General features: G+C 35.9%; 4 protein-coding genes across 6 annotated transcripts in view; 3 read left to right on the plus strand and 1 right to left on the minus strand.

Moving 5' to 3' along the window:
- Nucleotides 1–3,461, plus strand: part of LOC123681860 — an 88,050-nt gene extending 84,589 nt beyond the window's left edge. For both annotated transcript variants that reach the window (XM_045620186.1, XM_045620187.1), the window contains one exon: nt 412–3,461. In XM_045620186.1, the coding sequence (XP_045476142.1) occupies nt 412–1,353 (942 nt within the window). In that variant the 3' untranslated portion in view covers nt 1,354–3,461. The remainder of the gene's footprint in view (nt 1–411) is intronic.
- An 843-nt stretch (nt 3,462–4,304) lies between these two features.
- On the plus strand, nt 4,305–6,705 carry LOC123681862 (glycosylphosphatidylinositol anchor attachment 1 protein). The gene has a single exon (XM_045620188.1). The coding sequence runs from the start codon at nt 4,410–4,412 to the stop codon at nt 6,462–6,464; it is 2,055 nt and encodes a 684-aa protein (XP_045476144.1). The 5' UTR covers nt 4,305–4,409; the 3' UTR covers nt 6,465–6,705.
- A 103-nt stretch (nt 6,706–6,808) lies between these two features.
- LOC123681863 (E3 ubiquitin-protein ligase CHIP) lies at nt 6,809–8,272 on the minus strand. Its single transcript, XM_045620189.1, has 4 exons — nt 7,935–8,272; nt 7,680–7,878; nt 7,209–7,630; nt 6,809–7,147 (listed from the first exon to the last, which is right to left on the minus strand). The coding sequence occupies exons 1-4, from the start codon at nt 8,052–8,054 to the stop codon at nt 7,022–7,024; spliced, it is 867 nt and encodes a 288-aa protein (XP_045476145.1). The 5' UTR covers nt 8,055–8,272; the 3' UTR covers nt 6,809–7,021.
- Nucleotides 8,273–8,490: 218 nt separating this feature from the next.
- Nucleotides 8,491–16,836, plus strand: LOC123681864 (kinase suppressor of Ras 2). Of its 2 annotated transcripts, XM_045620190.1 has the most exons (14): nt 8,491–8,804; nt 9,001–9,274; nt 9,331–9,669; nt 11,049–11,208; nt 11,272–11,426; nt 12,916–13,182; nt 13,350–13,480; nt 13,540–13,654; nt 13,782–14,023; nt 14,091–14,444; nt 14,549–14,682; nt 14,769–14,903; nt 14,971–15,100; nt 15,157–16,836. In XM_045620190.1, exons 1-14 carry the CDS (start codon nt 8,655–8,657, stop codon nt 15,310–15,312), a joined length of 2,742 nt encoding a protein of 913 aa, XP_045476146.1. In that variant the 5' UTR covers nt 8,491–8,654; the 3' UTR covers nt 15,313–16,836. The 2 variants fall into 2 exon arrangements, with proteins under 2 accessions (XP_045476146.1, XP_045476148.1); XM_045620192.1 differs by lacking the exon at nt 9,331–9,669.
- Nucleotides 16,837–17,962: the final 1,126 nt, after the last annotated feature.

The following is a 17,962-nucleotide window of genomic DNA, read 5'->3' on the forward strand; positions in this document are numbered from 1 at the left end:
ATTAAGAAAAGTTGAATATTACGAGAAGTAAAGATTCATAGAACAAAGTTATGATGTAGATGTAATGAAAAAGAAGTATGTTTTTACTGTGATTCAAGTTGACCAGAGTTAGCTATCTCCAATTTCAAGTTTCTACAAATAAAACAATCGCAATCTTCTCGAAACCAAATAAGATCTCGCAAATATCATAGAGAAAACATAGTCTCATGACTACTCGCCATGAAAAATATATTAACATTTTTATCTTTATGAATGCCTTGATTGTTTAGTTGCAGCTTCCGTTTTGCATGCCTCAGAATGATCGGCCAATAACCGGCGGGCTAACCGCATAGTACACTCGACCTACACACGATCATTCGACCTACTGAACATCGCAACTACTCGAATCACTAAAATCTCCTACGATTCTAGATACACGATTCGACCTACGGTGGCGGATCGGACGACGAGGACTTCTTCAGCGTCTATCACCAGAGCGCGGCAGCCAACGCCCTCCTCTACGTAGGCTTGGGCACCACCGCAATCGGCAGCGTCATCTTCTTCGTCGGCACCGGCGAGAAGGGCTTCAAGACGTTGGAACTACGGATGATTGGACCTACCCTGATAGCCTGCGGGTTGCTGTGCTGTCTGATACGCGTGCTGCTGTGCGCGTTCCCCTCGACGTGTTTCCGGAAGAGAGCCAAGACCCGGTTGAAGAACGCGTGTCCTCACAGCTCCAGCAGGTACCCGTTGGCGCCGAAGATGCGTCGAGACCACCCGGACTACATCCAGATCCAGCAGAACGCGTTGCCGCCCGTAAGGCACAAGAAACAGGTGTCGATAGTGCCGCCCAACCATTCCCTGCCCAGCACCAGCACCTCCGAGTTCAAGGAGTTCCCCAGGTTGCTCTCCCCCAAGTCCGAGGAGCCGACCAAGAAGAAGATGGTGCCGGAGATTCAGCTACCTCCGAACTACGCGGAGGTCACCGACGAACGCGTCAATCCCCCCCCTCCACTTCCTGCGGAATGGCAACAGCGCCATACGACGGTGCAACGTTGCGATTCGATCATAGAGCTCGAGAACTTGGAACTGACGTACGAGGTCGAGAGTGTTTCGAGCAACGACAGTGAGAGTGCAACGATTGTGGAAGCGGAAGTGAAACAGTCCACGACTAAACTGAACAGGAAACGGGAACCGATAAATTCTGTGACCGGCGAGAGCAAAGAGACCTCGCTCAGCGTGGTCATAGAGCGAAGTGACAATAGTGAGAGCGGCGAAAGTAGGAACGGGACTAGTTCCAGGATAGAGGGCGCTGTCGTGAGGCATACTCCGCATAGCGGAATCGTACTGAGTCCACTACAACTTGGACAATAAAATCATTGTTATAGGATAACAAATCAATATGCTTTTACGGATCTGGGAATTTCGCTGAAGATGACTTATTCGACAGTTCTTAGGTTGAGGTTGAAGTAACCACTGAAATAGCCTAAAGTATATACTTGACAGCTGAAATAACCACACTCTTGTCTATAGATTTTTATCAAGAAGATTTTGACCCACGCTTCGAAAATAAAGTGTGTTAAATACCAATTGAAATTTTCTATGGACAAGAGTCATGTCACTTCAGCTCTCCAGTTTAATATCGAGTTCACAGAGAACATAACCAAATTTTTTTATACGGAATCTCTATTCGTATTAAACTCCATTTCAAGAACAAAAATTGAATATTACCAACTGTTTCTAAAATCTAAGATGAGAACATCGTTAAAAACGAATAAAGATTCTGGAGCGTGGTTACTAAAACCTTAAATATAATCAGAGCTGTCAGTAAGTTATTCTGTAATGAATTACTTAGAAGTAGGTACTTAAGTATTCTCATTTTTTTTTTGACGACTGGTACCAAAAAAGTATTTTTAGATATTGAAAAATATCTTTGATACTCCACATGTTCCTAAAATGTTGCAACACTTTTAATTTATGAAGTAACTGAAAAAATATAATATCAAGCATCTAAGAAGAAAGTTTCTTGCAATAGTTGAATCGATGTAAAACTCATTAATTCCTTTCAATTATAATCTGAAAACATAGACGAACATTAATTCTTCATTTTCATTATACATTTGACATTTAAATGTCCATTAACTAGCAGTCATAGAAACTTCACAATGGCGTAAGTCGAACTGAAATGTAAAATATTCTGTTTAGCATTCACAACTCTGCATAATTCAAAGGGAAATGTATTTCATTCTTTCATTTCGTCATAAGGAAAATTGTGAAATAAATAAAATATGTATTCAGTGAGCGATGGCTGTTAGTGAAATTGATTCTGATGTTCTATAACTACTTTGGGGTCACACAAATTATTCATAGAAAGCCGATCAATTCGAGAAATATTTCTGTGATCGGTTGAATGCGAAATTCCCAGATTCCGTATCAGAAAAACTGTTAGTACCTATATGGAATTGATTATGAAATAAATGTGAAACACGTCTACAACCTCTCTCCTGAATTCATGTGAGAAAACCCCTTGATTTTCTTCAAGAGGAGTGAAGTTGCAGAATGCATCGAAAATTTAGTACTATCAAGCATTTAACATAAACGATATTACGTTGCTACGTAAAATTATAAGTAAAGTAATATTTGCTAAAATAGTTGCTGCGTCTGTTTTCACAAATTTTTCTTTATTCGAAAAACAATTCACTCGAAATAATTTTACTCACGTGACTCTATGGTCTATCATGGCTGTTCTCGATTTCCCGTTTATGATATTTCGCCAAGAATGAAGGGAAATTTGTGAAAATTGAAAAAGCGATAAACCTAGCGTGCCTATCCTCTTTTTATCCTAAATGCTTCTCGATAATTAGTTTATAGATTCGATATTTTTAAAGTATTATTACGTATGCGTCAATTTCTTAGCAATACATTTGGCCTAAGTTGAATTCAAAAGGCGTAAATTGATCATTTTCCGAAAATTCGGTGAAAAGTTTAGTCATCTACGATTTCTCCCTTTTTGGCACTGAAATCTTCAAAACTCATATTCAACAAGTATTTTAGTACCTGATGATGGTTGTATCACTCTCTAATGCAATTTTGAAACAGGAAAAACGCTAAATTCAATTTCTTCTTTTCCAGTTTATATTTGAGGACTTCAGTGTCCTGTTCATATATTAAAGACGAATTTTTGCGCTCAATATTGTTAAGTTTTATCTTATTTGTTCATGAAATTTTTTATTAGCAATTATAGAGAAAAATATAGAACATATGTAGCAAAAGAACTGTTTAATATCAGGGTAGTACCTATATGTTTCAATAAATACATCAAATATCTGTTATTTGTTAGAAAATTGATGTAATTTTTGTTGTTTTCATTCCGGATCATATTTTGTTTAAAGTATATGAACAAGAACTATGATATCTTTCAAAATGAATATATGTGATTGATGAAATTGAAAAACATTGAGGTAAATAAATATATACTTCAGTATTGTTGTAATAATGAACCTCAAATTCTTCCTTATTATCATTTCCTTCATTATCCGTTAATAAAACCCAAAATAAATTTTGAAAGGTCTCTTTCATTAAATACTTCTGTCCAGTATGATTACGTGCGTTGCATTCAAATTTATCCTATGTTTAATCGAAAATTGTTTTATACAGAACGAAAATCTCAAAAATCTACAAAATTTCAAACGATTAGCACAGATACAAAATTCATTATTTTGTGGTTTAAGTAATTGAACAGATCATTGCAATTATTCTACCTGTCTTAGATCGGCCTCTAGATGATGCACCGGTAATCCTCAACTGCGTGTCACCAAGGTTACAACACTATAGAGACATCACTGAGTTCTCGACACTTCAAGTTATCCTGATTTTGACCTGATTCGATCAATTCCATTATTTATTCAGAATTATATTTTATTTCAAATGTGGCTACTGTAATATTGTTTATATGTTAATTGTATATCGCGTACTGGCTTCAGCCTCTGCGATTTATGTTTATGACACAATAAACTATTATTATTATTATTATTATCTCTATGGTGTCATCAGTCTGTGGCATAACCACAGAATAATTAGGAAAAGCGCTGCGTTTTAAATTTAGCGCTTTCAATTCTTCCAATCCAACTCTATGCTACATTCTCCTTAGAGAATATATTCTGTGGTCGTAACAATTGATTAATCTCAAAATAATGAAATATTTATTGCTGTGAGCTTTTGATGACCTCGTTTCCATCCATATTCATTTAATATATACTATTTTTTTTTCTAATTAGATCATTATTCACTACCAGCAAATCAGATTACATGATGACATAAGTCTATGTACTCTATGATCATTCTATGGTATTTAATTGAAAATGTTTACTTCTCTCAAAGACTGAATATATCAGAGAAAACCTCTGATAAACCTGAAGAATATCTTCATTATGGGTTTATTGACTGATCCAAATTGCGATCAAGGGAAATTAACCAAAGCACTCCTGAAATACCACAATGTCATATGCATAATATTTTATATCGCCGGTGGAATCGCCTTCTCACTTTTAGCCAGTAAGGAACTCAGTAACAACACATATTTCTCTGAAAATGCTCTTCTGGCAGGCTTAGTGAAGTCAGAGTTTCGTGATGACTCTCTCGCTAGACTCTACTTCAAAGAACTGCAAGACGAAATGGTGAAATATGAACATTCCTTGCCATATCCATGGCTTCTTGCTAAATTTCAACAAATAGGATTGGATACCTACACACATAATTTCACTCTGCATCCCGTGTTAGGGAAGTCTCAAAAGTTCACTGGAAAAAACGTATATGGAATTCTGAGAGCACCTCGGGCTGCTAGTACAGAATCGCTGATCCTAAGTGTTCCATATCGTCCCCCAACTAGTCCACACCCTACAACAGCACCTTCCATTGCAATGCTATTGGCTTTTGCAAATTTTGCATCTAAAGAGAAATATTGGGCTAAGGATATCATATTCTTGATAACTGAACATGAGCAGCTTGGAATTCAAGCTTGGCTTGAAGCATATCATCAAGTGAGCTGTGGAACTGGTGTATTAGAAAGTGGAGATTTGGAAGGAAGAGCCGGATCCATCCAAGCTGCTATCAATCTAGAACTTCATTCTGTTAAAATAGCTCATATTGATATAAAAATCGATGGATTGAATGGACAACTCCCTAACCTTGATCTTTTCAATTTAGTTACCAAAATTTGTACAAAAGAAGGTGTTTTCAACACTTACAAAATGAGAGAAAACAAGGAATTTGGGCAAGCAGTTGAAGATTGGCACTATGCGCAAGAAACTCTATTTGCAACGATGTTATCTAAAGCAATTGGTGTACCAGACGGAAATCATGGATTATTCCACCGATTTGGAATAGAAGCTTTAACAATCGAAGGACATCCTTACAATGGTAAAGGAAACAATTGGAGAGTTGAATTTCTGATAGTTGGTAGAATTTTGGAAGGTGTCTTCAGAAGCTTGAATAATCTACTGGAAAAGTTTCATCAGAGTTTCTTTTTCTATTTTTTAATTTCTTCTAATAGATATGTATCAATTGGACATTATTTCCCGTCACTTGCTGCTATAGCGGGAGTGCTTTATCTGAGGGCTTGTGCCAAATGGTGTAATTTACAAAAAAAGGCGAAATCTGAGAAAAATGAGGATGAAGATGAGGAAGAAGTAAAACAGGAAGAAATTCAAGTTTTAGAAGGTCATAAAAGAGTGAAGGAGGTGTTTTGTGACAAAGACCAATTGGCAAAGATGCAAAAGTCATTCCAGCAAGAAATGAAATTAGCTTGTGCTGACCCTGAACCAGAAAAGAGCCAGCTGAGTGAAGTTCTTTTAGTGTTTCTCATTGTTCATTGTATAGGAATAACCTTGATGAATAGTCCAAAACATTTGGTTCAATTAGGAGAAGCTTTTGATATTCCAAAAGAAAAATTCCTGTTTGGTGCATACTTCTTGTTATCCATAATCCTGTTAATCATTCCAGCTTTTGTTAAGTTCAGGAAAAATGTGGAAGCCATGGCTATATTCAACGTTCTGGCTCTTTTAGAGTTGGGGACATTTTTAATCTGTATTGGAATGAATAATTTCAGTTTAGCAATATTTATGGGATTGCTTTACACTCCTTTAGTTCTATTCATCAACAATTGCCACTCCAAAATTGCAATCATAATTCAAAGGTTTTTTTGGTGTTCGTTCCATCCTATATTTCTTATTCTTATCCTTTGTTTAAACCGTATTACTCTTATGTTTCCTAATGAAGAACCAGACGAACATCTTTTACGTGTTTTAGCTGCTGCTCAACAAGCTTTAGTTTATAGCATTGTGGATTCAATGATATATGGAAATTGGTTGTTCAATATCATAACGGCAATATTTATACCTAATTGGTTATGTTTCTGGATTCTTACCTTTTCTCCTAAAAGCATTGAAGAGGATAAAGATAATGTTGATCATAAAAAACTTGACTGAGATAATTTTTTATTTGGATTAAATGTATTTACATTATTAGTCATGAGTGAGAAACTCAGGTTCGCCTACTTTTGTATTTTTTTCTACTGTTAATCAACTGTTACTATTCCATATAAGAAATAAATATAGTATCTAAAAATTTAATTCAAAGATACTTGATAGACTAGTCAAGAAAAAACATTCTGTAATGTTTCTAATAAATGTACTACTGAAAAAATTCAATAAAAGTCCTTAGAACCTACAAGGATCTTATTAATTCATCATAATTCATATTTCATCCACAAATCAGGATATTTGATATCTTTCAGTAAAACTAGGTTAAAGTGGTAAGTAAAAAATAAACGGAATCACAAAATTGTTTATTGCAATATTTTAGTAAAATTCAACAACTGTTATAAGTCTACAATATTAAATAAGCTAAAAAAAAATCAAGCAATAATTTGAATAGAAACCATAACATAAATATAAACTAAGCTTACATTTCAAATCACATTGAAATAAACCATGTAATTCAATGTTTTTACATCTAATAGGAAGTGAATAAAAATAGTAAAATACTAATACTCTAAAGCCCACTCATTATCTGTCAGAAACGCATCAACTACTTCCTTCATGGCAAAGTTCGGTATCAACTGATCCTGCGTCAATTTAACCCTTGTAACAGGATCAAAGTGTCCCACCCTCTAAAAGCCATATCGAAATAAAATATTATTTAAAGGGAAAATCATATGGAAATTTGTTTACCTGGAGATGCTCTTCTAGATCTTTTTTATCATAAGTTATTCCACTAGGTGTTATTACAGGCTCTTGTAATATTTCAAAACTAATTTTGCCACATAAATAATCTGGTACCTCCCTTTTTCTTCGTCTTTCATCTACCTTACTCAGTAAATTATTCAGTTCGTTTGTGAATTTTTCAGCTCTTTCTTCTGCTTCATTGATCAAAATTTCTTTTTCATCACTTCTGATATCATCATCACATTTTATTTTACTGATCTCTTTTTCCTTATCATCTTCTATTAATCTAGTTAGATATGTCTGCATTTCAATTTCTTGAGCAATTCGTTTTTCTTCCTGTATTGAAAACCTTTTTTTACGAGCTGATCTCAATTGTGAAGCTATGTCGTCCCCAAAATTCATTTTTTGTTCTTTTGCCAAGTCGGAAGCTAAAAAAAAAAACATAAAACATTTTTCCATAATGGTTTCAATTCTCACCTCTTTGTAAATGTTTTATTGATTCATCGTAGCTTTCTAATTCTAGTAAAGCTTGTCCTAAAAAAAAATGACCCTTAACTAGGCATGAGTCCATATCTAAAGCTCTCCTACAATCTGTACAAGCATCCATCCATCTTGACAATTTCAAATGGCAAAGAGCCCTATTGGTAAAATAATGAGGAACATCTGGTTTTTTGATCTAGAAAAACGAAGTCCACCACAGACCAAAATATTGTTTCGAATAAATTTACTTACAATAGCTTTACTGTAACAGTTTATAGCTTCCTCGTATTTTCTCATACTAAACATTCTATTACCTTGCTCTTTGAGCTCTTTATCCGAAAGATTTGCAGTAGAATACATGTGTTTACTCATTTTGGTATTTTATTTAAGAACTTCCTATAGTATTTAAAGAAACGACAATGACATCGTTATTGAAACACGAAACTGAAATGTAGATCGTTAGTTCATAAATAATAACTTAATTACAATTGGATCAATTTCAATATAAAAAAATTCCTTGAATAAAATCATTTTCCAGTCTTCCTCAACATATTTTTTTACAAGATTGTTATTTGACAACTACATTTCTTTGGATAACGTCAAAATATCATTGGCCTCTACATCTTATCAGAATTATTTTTAGATAAGTAAAAATTAAATTTATTCACTAATATCATATAAACAATATGCAATGAAAATAAATTCATAATTCATCTTTTAGTGGAAAATTAATATTTTATTAATTTCTAGAGGAACAAATTATATTATAAACCATAGATATAGTAGTATTGTTTTTGTCTCTCTGACTAAAACCCAACAATGGCCGAAACATTTGACAGAATAATGGAAATCCTACAGTGTTAAATACCTGTAGCTGTTTATTTAAAAACGTAAAGTGATATGTAAATATTTGTGTAATGAAGAATAGTTGTAAATATTAGTCCATAACCCAAGCTGTGATATTAACTGGTAATGGCCGATGAAGCAAATGATCAGGAATTAAGGAAAAACCTTCAAATAATCCAATCAATGATAGACGTATCTGCTGAAAGATTAGAAGGTTTACGTACACAATGTGCTACCAGCGCCGAATTAACGCAACAAGAAATAAGAACACTCGAGGTACTTCTAAATTAAAGGTTCTTTCGTTCATAATTTCATATAAAACAGATACTCTAGTTCAAACAAAGAAATCTATTACTGTCAAGTGGTATTGTAAACAACAATTGGTTTCATGTTCATCAGATTCTTTTGGAACAAAAATAATTTTATAAGTAAAGCAGATATCGGCTCAATTAACTTACAATTTTTATTTTAGGGAAAGTTGATCAAAATGTTTTCCGAACAACTGGTAACAAAGTTAAAGTTAAGAAACGGTTGCAGTGAACATTTACCTTCTTTAACACAATGGTTGCAAGTGGTTGGATTAGGCAGTAGTTCGATACAAGGTCTCTGTCAAAAAATTTCCTCAGTTGAAGAACTCCAAGAAAAATCAGAACATGAACTTAAAACAATTCTAAATGACAAAGGAGCTAAGCCTGACGAATTGAGTAAGCTCTTCAGAGCATTACATAACCTGAAAAGATATGTTGGTAAGTACCAAGTTAAGAGAACAAATCAATTCAAATTGATACGTTTAAATTTTTAGACGTACTAAAGAAAGGGGGAAATGATTCATCAGAAATGCATCTTTATTGGGATTCATGGGACCGAAATCATCCCCTTAAAGTTGTGGGTCTCTCTCCTCGAACTGGTCGTTCTAGAGTAGCAAGAGCTAGTGTACCATCGGAGGAGAGTCTGACAGCTGGTTTGAACAACAACAACCATCATATCGGTGGAACGGGTGCGATGATTCTTATACCTCCTTCACCTTCGGTGTCTAGCATCTGTGACTCTTTGAATGCAAGTCCTAGGTGTGGGGGGACCCTGTTGGGTTCGCCTCCAGCTGCCCCCGATGTGTGGTCTAAGGGGGCAAAAAGTTTGCATGGTGGGTGTCTCAAGGTGATACCAACATCTTCGAGGCAATGAGGTTGAACGAACTCGGTGGCAAAAATTTTTGGTTGGTTTGTTATCTTCCAAATTTTTTTTTTTTGGCAATTCGGAGATACTTGTTGATTTTCTTGGAAATTTACGGTTTACAACCTCTTTTGTTGGTATCACTGAACTCTGGAGTGGACTGGAATGCTGTCATTTTCTCATCAACGTCTGCCATTTCTTTTCTTTCTGTTGAGGGCATAATTACTGATTTTTCCAAAAAATTTCATATCGATTGGAGTTGAGATGATCTTCCTGATAACATGAGAGTTATGTTGACAGATAAATCTCTAAAAAATATCAAAATTGTGATTTAACATTACGTTAATCAATGTCAGTTTTATTTTCCTAGTATTCTTAAATCTTTTGGGAAAAAAATTCAGGATGAACCGTAAATTTTATTTGACTTTCGATTAGTGGTTAATACCTACTCTGTTTATTTATTGTAGAAAAATTCAATCTGATTTAATTGGTCTTAGAACTATTAGAATTAAATAATTTCAAGTAGATTCGCTACGGCAAAAATAAATTTAAATTTTAAAGATTTTCGGTGTTCCAGGATGTTTGAGAGTTCAGTGGTTGTTTAAAAATGCATGCAGATGTATTTCATGAAAACTTTTCGTTGTAAGATGTTTCTTAAAATTTTCTTCTTGCATATTCACCTCATTGTTTAAGGTACATGTTTGTGTTTACAATTATTATCTTATCTAATCAATTTCCCCAGTGTATTTCAGCATGCATTCTCCTGAATGTTTATTTTCGAAAATGTGTTTTAATCAATCTTTTAACAGTTCTATTATGTACATATCGTGAAATTTGGCTGCACAAAATTGGGAATTTTTTCGACTGCGATGGTCAAAATAAACATAAAATTATGAGTCTGTATAGAGAAAATATCGTAATGCTAAGTTTGAACCTTGGGATACAAAATTAACCATAACATATTCAAACTTTAAACTCCTCAATTATAAGCACTACAAAATGTAAATAATGTTAATTTTTACTCTCAAAGGTCATCTCTTATTATTACCAGGAAAAAAATTAAACCGTTGACATAAAAAACCGACTGGAGGTTTTATTAACTTTATGACAATTCTGGAAACTTTTTTGGCCTATCAACTCTTAAATTAGAAATTTTTGAGTGTTACATTAAAAGGTTCTATGAAAAAATATAGAACTGTAAAATATACAGTCTCGTCACCCTTTGTCAAGGTGTAATGCGCAGGGAATCATTTTAACCTATAACATAAGACGCAAAATTCCAAATTTCCCGGTTTTGGAACAAACCGGTCAATCCTGACCAAGAAAAATAATGTTTTGTGCCCGTCTCAGGCTCCAAGTTCCCAACGACCCCCCCGCCGAGGAGGAAGCACCTGACCGGGCTGCATAACACCGCGCTGTTGCCAGACTCGTTCCCTTTGACCAAGAGCAAATCGCACGAGTCTCAGTTGGCGGCGTCCAAGAGCGACGCGAGCGACTGCAGTCAGACGGGGTATGAAATCTGCCTTACCGACCGCGTGAAAAAAGTCTCATTTTGTCTCTGTCGCGTTTGCAGGGAGTCAGCAGCTTCGGTAGCTAGGAGGGCGAGGTTGCCGACCGAACCAGGACCGGACACCATGACGGGATACAACAGTCCTCTTTTGACCAGTCCGATCAAGTCGCCTCCGTCGAATAACACAGGAACAGACTCGGACGATAACAGTTACAAATGTGAGTCTGCATAGGCCTTTTTCGTTTCTATTTCTGATGTTGACGGACCTTGCGTTTGAAATGCGCATGACTTAGGGTCTATTTGTGACTCATAACCTAAATCTGCCCCTTGAAATGTCAAAATGTCAGGTCGACCAACATAAATTTCAGCTAGTTGACAAGACATAAGTCGAATTGGGAAGGACAGTGTCTATAACAGTTTCAAGTGATAGTTTTTATATTTTCACTGTAATTGTAATAATACAAAAAGTGTTAATGTAGTAATCTCTCAATTATTCATAGATTGAACACAACCTCAATGTTTGGGCTGTGTAATTAAGCTCTGAGGCATAGTGTAATAATTCCAGGCATCTGTGAGAAATTCAACTCAGAAATAGACATAAAATAACTTGTTGGGATTGAGGGTGCAGGGTTCAAAGATTTTCTGTGGCAAAGCGTTGAAATATTTGTTGCTTTACTAACTTCATCCCATAACTTCTTCCTCCTGATATTCTATTTTTAAATAAGACAAAGCCTAAATGCCTCGAACTATGCTTGTACAGCACTTTAAGAAATCAGACATCTTCCACTTATTTTCGAGCTCACCCTGTATTTTTCAATTTCTGCAGTTCGATCTTGGGATGTTGATGTGCCTGCTGGTCTTTTGGTTGTTGAATGCTTATGAGAGTGAGCAAAATTGGGACCCTTTCAGGAAAAATTGAACACCCTGTGTGACTGAAAACATTTTTATTACATAATGCTCAACTTGCGCCACTGCTGCAAGATCCTGTATATGGGCCCTAAAACCAATGCTTCACAATCACCGAATTTCATATCAAATAAAATATATGGTCCTTGGAAAAAAATTACATTCAATTTAACTGAATTGAATGAATTAGAGGCTTTCCAACACTTAGTTTTCTAATGAAAAAATTCTTGTCCATTACCCCGAACTTTTTCAGTTTAATTTTTCAGATAAATTATCTTCATAAAACCATCTATTATCAGAGTTCAATACAAGTTTGTAGAGTTTTATCTCAAGAAAACTAAAACATCCTGTATGACAAAATAAAGAAAGGAGCTCTTCGTAAATAGACTTCGTGGGCGTTGTTTATCTCACAATTCTTGTTTAACCACTCAGATAGTGGATTTGTCATTCTTTCTCAGAGCCTTGTTGTGACTTGATTTGTTGAACTTCTGATACATGTGTCCTGTAAGTTCTTTGATATGTTTTCATTTGTAGTTTCCCTTTTTTTTTGGCAAATTGTTTTATGTGGTCTTATCGCTCATTGGGGTTTTTTCTGATGAAAGATTAAGGTTTTTGAGGTTTCTATCTGTTCTTTCCTCAAGATCCATTTGAAGAGGTTGCAGCTAAGGGAAGCTTGTCTGTATTTTTAGAATAATCAAAATGACACAAAACTTTATTTGCATATTGAAATATTTTGCTCAAATTTCAATTTTTTTTTCCTACGACAGATAATTCCCTTTTTCTAACACTTTATTTTTCCAGCAACCAGTCTGCAGGTTCCAAAGTCACCTCGTACCCCTCCAACGGGTCTGAGGAACATGACGCACCAGATCAACCATCGATTCGCTAAAAAGTTCAAGATGATGTCCACCTGCTGGTATTGTCAGAAACCCATCTACTTCGAGGCGGGTCTGAAATGCAAGGAGTGCAAGTTCACCTGTCATAGAGAATGCGAGAACAAAGTTACGCCATCTTGCGGCTTACCACCGGAACTGCTGGACGAGTTCAAGAAGAAGATATCCAAAGAGGGTGAGTCGAATTTCCTTTTAGGGAATTAATATATAAACGAAAAGTATGTGGGTGACAGATTATCTTTGACCGGAGTAGTATTGTAGAAGTTTCTTTCATGTTTAGTGGCATAGTGAACAGTTAGACAGTTAGATTTACCCGGCTGTTTTACTAATGTTAATCTGTAGGTCATCAGTTACCGTCTTCTCCCAGTTCAGTCAGAGGAGCGAGTAAGGTGGCTAAAAACTTCAAATCGACCCTATCGAGAAGTCGAAAAAGATCACATCCTCAACCTTCAATCAACATAGCACCCTATCCTGTGAGTCGATGGATCATTATGAAATCGGTGTATTTATTACAATTTTTTTTCATTTCTAGCCTCCCGACTCTAGCTCTAACACTTCTAGTTGTAACAGTTCTACTCCCTCCAGTCCTGCTGTACAGGCACTGCTTACGCCGCATGCAATGTCGAAACAACAGTTCCACTTTCCAGGTGAGTAACAATAGCTACATAATATTTGGGAGGTTGGTAGCTCTTTTACAAATGACATAGATCTTACGACAGTTGTCCTCTTAGGTTAGAAGTTGTAGCGTTTTGAAAAAATCCTAATATCTTCCAGATATTGTCCATACACAGCATATGAACGATGTAATCTTGGATGCCTACCCCTTGAACACTTCCAGCCTTCAAAGCGACCTTACCTGTTCTCAGCTGTCTAGAGACAGCGATAGGACAATATCCATTTCCGGTAGTACCAGCACAGATTCCGACAGGACTCCTGTTCGAGTTGATTCTCAAGACAGCCAAGTGTCCGACACAGAAACCATAACAGATGGTCACAGATGGCCACGTCAAAATAGTGTAAGTAGAACTGTCAATAAATCTGGGTTACGCAAGTGCCTAACCTCTATGACTATTGTTCTTTCAGTTGTCGATGCGCGAATGGGACATCCCTCACGATGAACTCACGTTTGATAAGCTCATTGGAATCGGCAGGTTTGGTAAGGTGTATAGGGGTTATTGGCACGGAGACGTTGCCATCAAAGTACTCAAGTATTTGAAAGACGAGAAGACCTTAGAGCATTTCAAGATGGAAGTGGCCACGTTCAGAAAGACCCGTCACGAAAATCTTATCCTCTTCATGGGGGCCTGCATGAATCCGGAGCACCTGGCCATCGTGACGAGTCTCAGCAAGGGGGACACCCTGTACACTCACATCCATTTGAGGAAAGACAAGTTCAACATGAACAGAACTACAATCATAGCTCAGCAAATATCACAGGTGAAAATGGTTTTTTATTCTTTGTAGAGGAATAAGGTTAAGTTTGGTTAGGTTTCTTGCTTTGTATTTTACAATTTCGGTTTGTAACATTGTTGTATTTTCAGGGTATGGGATATTTACATGCCAAAGGTATAGTACACAAGGATCTGAAAAGCAAAAATATATTCTTGGAGAACGGAAAGGTCGTCATCACAGATTTTGGTTTATTTAGTGTAACAAAACTTTGTTACGAAAACAGGTATGACGGTATAAATCTTTTATTATCCATAAATCCTCTGACAGAATATTTCCTGGTGAAACTCATACTCAATGTTAATTTTCCAGAAAACCTGACAGTCTTGGTATACCACCTGGTTGGTTATGTTACTTGGCCCCAGAAATAGTAAGGAGTTTGCACGCCCATCAGTCTCACGATGAGGAGCTACCATTCAGCAAGGCGTCTGACGTATATGCATTCGGGTAAGAAAATTATTGACCCTTTAATAGATCCATGTGGAATCCTCCAAATTTTATTTTTTTCATGTAGAACGGTTTGGTACGAACTGCTCTGCGGGGAGTGGCCTTTCAAAGCGCAACCACCCGAAGCAATCATCTGGCAAGTGGGTAAAGGGATGAAGCAGCCCCTAGCGAATTTGCAGGCTTCTAGGGATGTCAAGGTGAAAAAAATGATTAGAAATGCTTGTAATCCCATGAATACATGGAAAATTTTCAGGATATTTTGATGCTGTGTTGGTCCTTCCGACCAGGAGACAGGCCAGACTTCAGTTGTAGGCTTTTGAACATTCTGGAGAAGCTACCGAAGAAGAGGTTGGCCAGAAGTCCGTCGCATCCGATACACTTGTCTAGATCGGCCGAATCTGTATTCTAGGACATCTTTCAGATTTCACGGTGCATTGGTGTTTTTACCACTTGTGATTAGTTTATGGAAATTTTATCACTTCAACATATCTGTCAGAGTTTGACAGACCAAATGTCATACTTCTGTCAAAATTTCATTTCACTTGTTAGAGGCTGGAAAGTTTTAGAATTTCTTATCTTAGAGCATGATGCACCTGGGAATTTCGGAGTCAACGGTTCAAGTCTAACACGATACACGATAAGTATCCCCGAAATGTACTGAAACTTAATTTTGATGCCTTCCTGTGAATCTGACTAAAAGTTAATTGTTCCTTCGTAAGTTTTTGTTAGTTTTTATGTTGTCCAACATAAAGATGCACACATCACTTGACATTCCAAAAAGATTTTAAAGTGCAATATTAACTGATTGAATTTATGCCTTACAAGACATTTTGTTTGTAGAAAGTATATATAATCTCTATTTGGAAAGCTCTATACTTTAAAAGCGCTGTGTATAAAAAAATTCATGTGATATAAATGTATAAAATTTTTATTCGCCATTTTTGCCCGTAAAATCTTGAGCCCCACATCACATTTAGAAGTTCGCAAAGGATTATCCCTCCTAATGTATTTCATAAAACACCTGTATTTTACCTGCTTTGAAGTTCTTGCAAAGGTACTATGCTTTCGAATTACCTCTAGGCTGGTAACCAATGAGGTCAGCGACATTTTTCACTGAATGGTAACTTGACGTTGACAAGTTATTATTGACAGTTGGCCTTGATAATATTCTTTTTTTCCCCTCGTGAACTGACAAACGATGTTAAAAATGAGGTATAAATTTTTCAACATTTTCCAATGTGTAAATTCTTCGATTTTATGTATAATTTATTTATTTTTCATTGTATTCTCATCAGTATCGAAACGGTCGATAAGACCTAACCTAAGGTTTAGGTTAGGTAGTAATGGAAGACGTCCAATGCTACTGGTTGCTATGAATACTGTTGTCATAGCAACAGTTACTATAGACGCTGATGCCCAAGCAATATTAACTGTGAATGGTATCGCAGAATAATTTATTGAACAAAATATATTTTTATATTGAAAAATGGATACCTCAATTCCGTGTTTTTGATGTTTGATCCCCCAAAATATGTAAATTTCTTATAAGCTGTACGAAATTCAAATATGATTATTTCCTGGTTATACAAGCAAAAACTTCTGGCATTTCAGGGTCATATTTGAATTTCCTCGCAATTACATATTTTCTCCTTTTTGTTGTATACCATGTGAAGTGGAAATTTTAAATTGTAAATATTTTAAAAATTGTACATAAACTTTTCTTGACTGAAGTTCAACTGAAATTTCAGATTACATAAGTAAATTTGAAAAAAAGCATTCCCTTTTGTCGCTCTAGTCAATTTGAAGCGTCTAAAATTCACACATTCCGTGTTTTTTCAACTATGTGAATGTCTGAATTTTGGCCAATTTTATTCTGATCTACAGTCAATGTACATCATAGGGACTAGGGTAAATAAAATATTTAATTCTGAAATTTGTTTTTTTTTGTCACTTGCCTACCACCCACTAAAATTCGAAAATTTTAGATATTAGGTCGAATGGAAGCCCTCAAATGAAAAAACTCATTACTGTTTCAATTTTATTCTGATCTACAGTCAATGTACAGGGTGGGCAAATAAGCGAGGTAAGTGGCTATATCTCAGGATCCACTCATCGTAGAGACTTGCGGTAAACATTTTTACCACTAAAGCATAGTATAAGGATTCCTTATACTATGACTAAAGTATACAAGAAAACACACTGGAAATTGTTTTGAAGTTCATACCTCTACCGCTAGGGGGCGTAATAGCTATCGTCGAGTAGAAAATAGTAATTTACGTAACAAGTCCGGAAAATAGGGTTTTTTTGGACGAATAGACAAAATTCCAGGACGAGCGTAAGCGAGTCCTGGAAGTCTGTGAGTCCAAAAAAAAACCATTTTCGGGCGTATTGCGTACAATATTTTTTCGGCAACCATGTAAAATAACACTATCGCTGCTGCTTTCCATATTTTATTACGATTGCGATCAAAAAACATGCAAATTTTTGACAACAAATTTCATATGAACTGTCAGCCGTTATCTCGGTTGTTATGGATTCTATGATTCTTTTCCGGCCTAGTCCGGGAAGTACGTACTTTCCGGACTAGGCCGGGAAATGCTACTTTCTCAGAGAAAAAGCGTCCAGGAAGTGCTCACTTCCCGGACGGTTGCCGAAAAATGAATTTTACTCGAAAATGTTTCATATGAAGTGGAAGAAAAAATATTATCACTGTAATCCTTGGAAAATTCTCTATCTTTTTGAGTTGTCACTTTCGATTTTACGACATCAAATAAGGATAGGGGAAAGGGAGAAATTTGACTGATTGAAATGCCTGTAACTTCAGTTTGGCTCAACATTTTTGAGCTAATTGGATCTCGTCTGAGAGATAATATCTTGTTGATTGAGGACAAAATATACTCATGATAAATTTGTTTTTGCTGCTTTCGATAGGAGGCGCTAAGTCAGATGTTCATTTTACTCCGAAATTTCAGGTAGCAGAGCGATGGTTTCAGGCGTTATGAAGTTATGGCCGAAAAAATATATTCTTCAACTGATGCACTGAAAAACTAAATTGTGTC

Source organism: Harmonia axyridis, chromosome 6, assembly GCF_914767665.1.
Source record: "Harmonia axyridis chromosome 6, icHarAxyr1.1, whole genome shotgun sequence".
Lineage (NCBI taxonomy): Eukaryota > Metazoa > Arthropoda > Insecta > Coleoptera > Coccinellidae > Harmonia > Harmonia axyridis.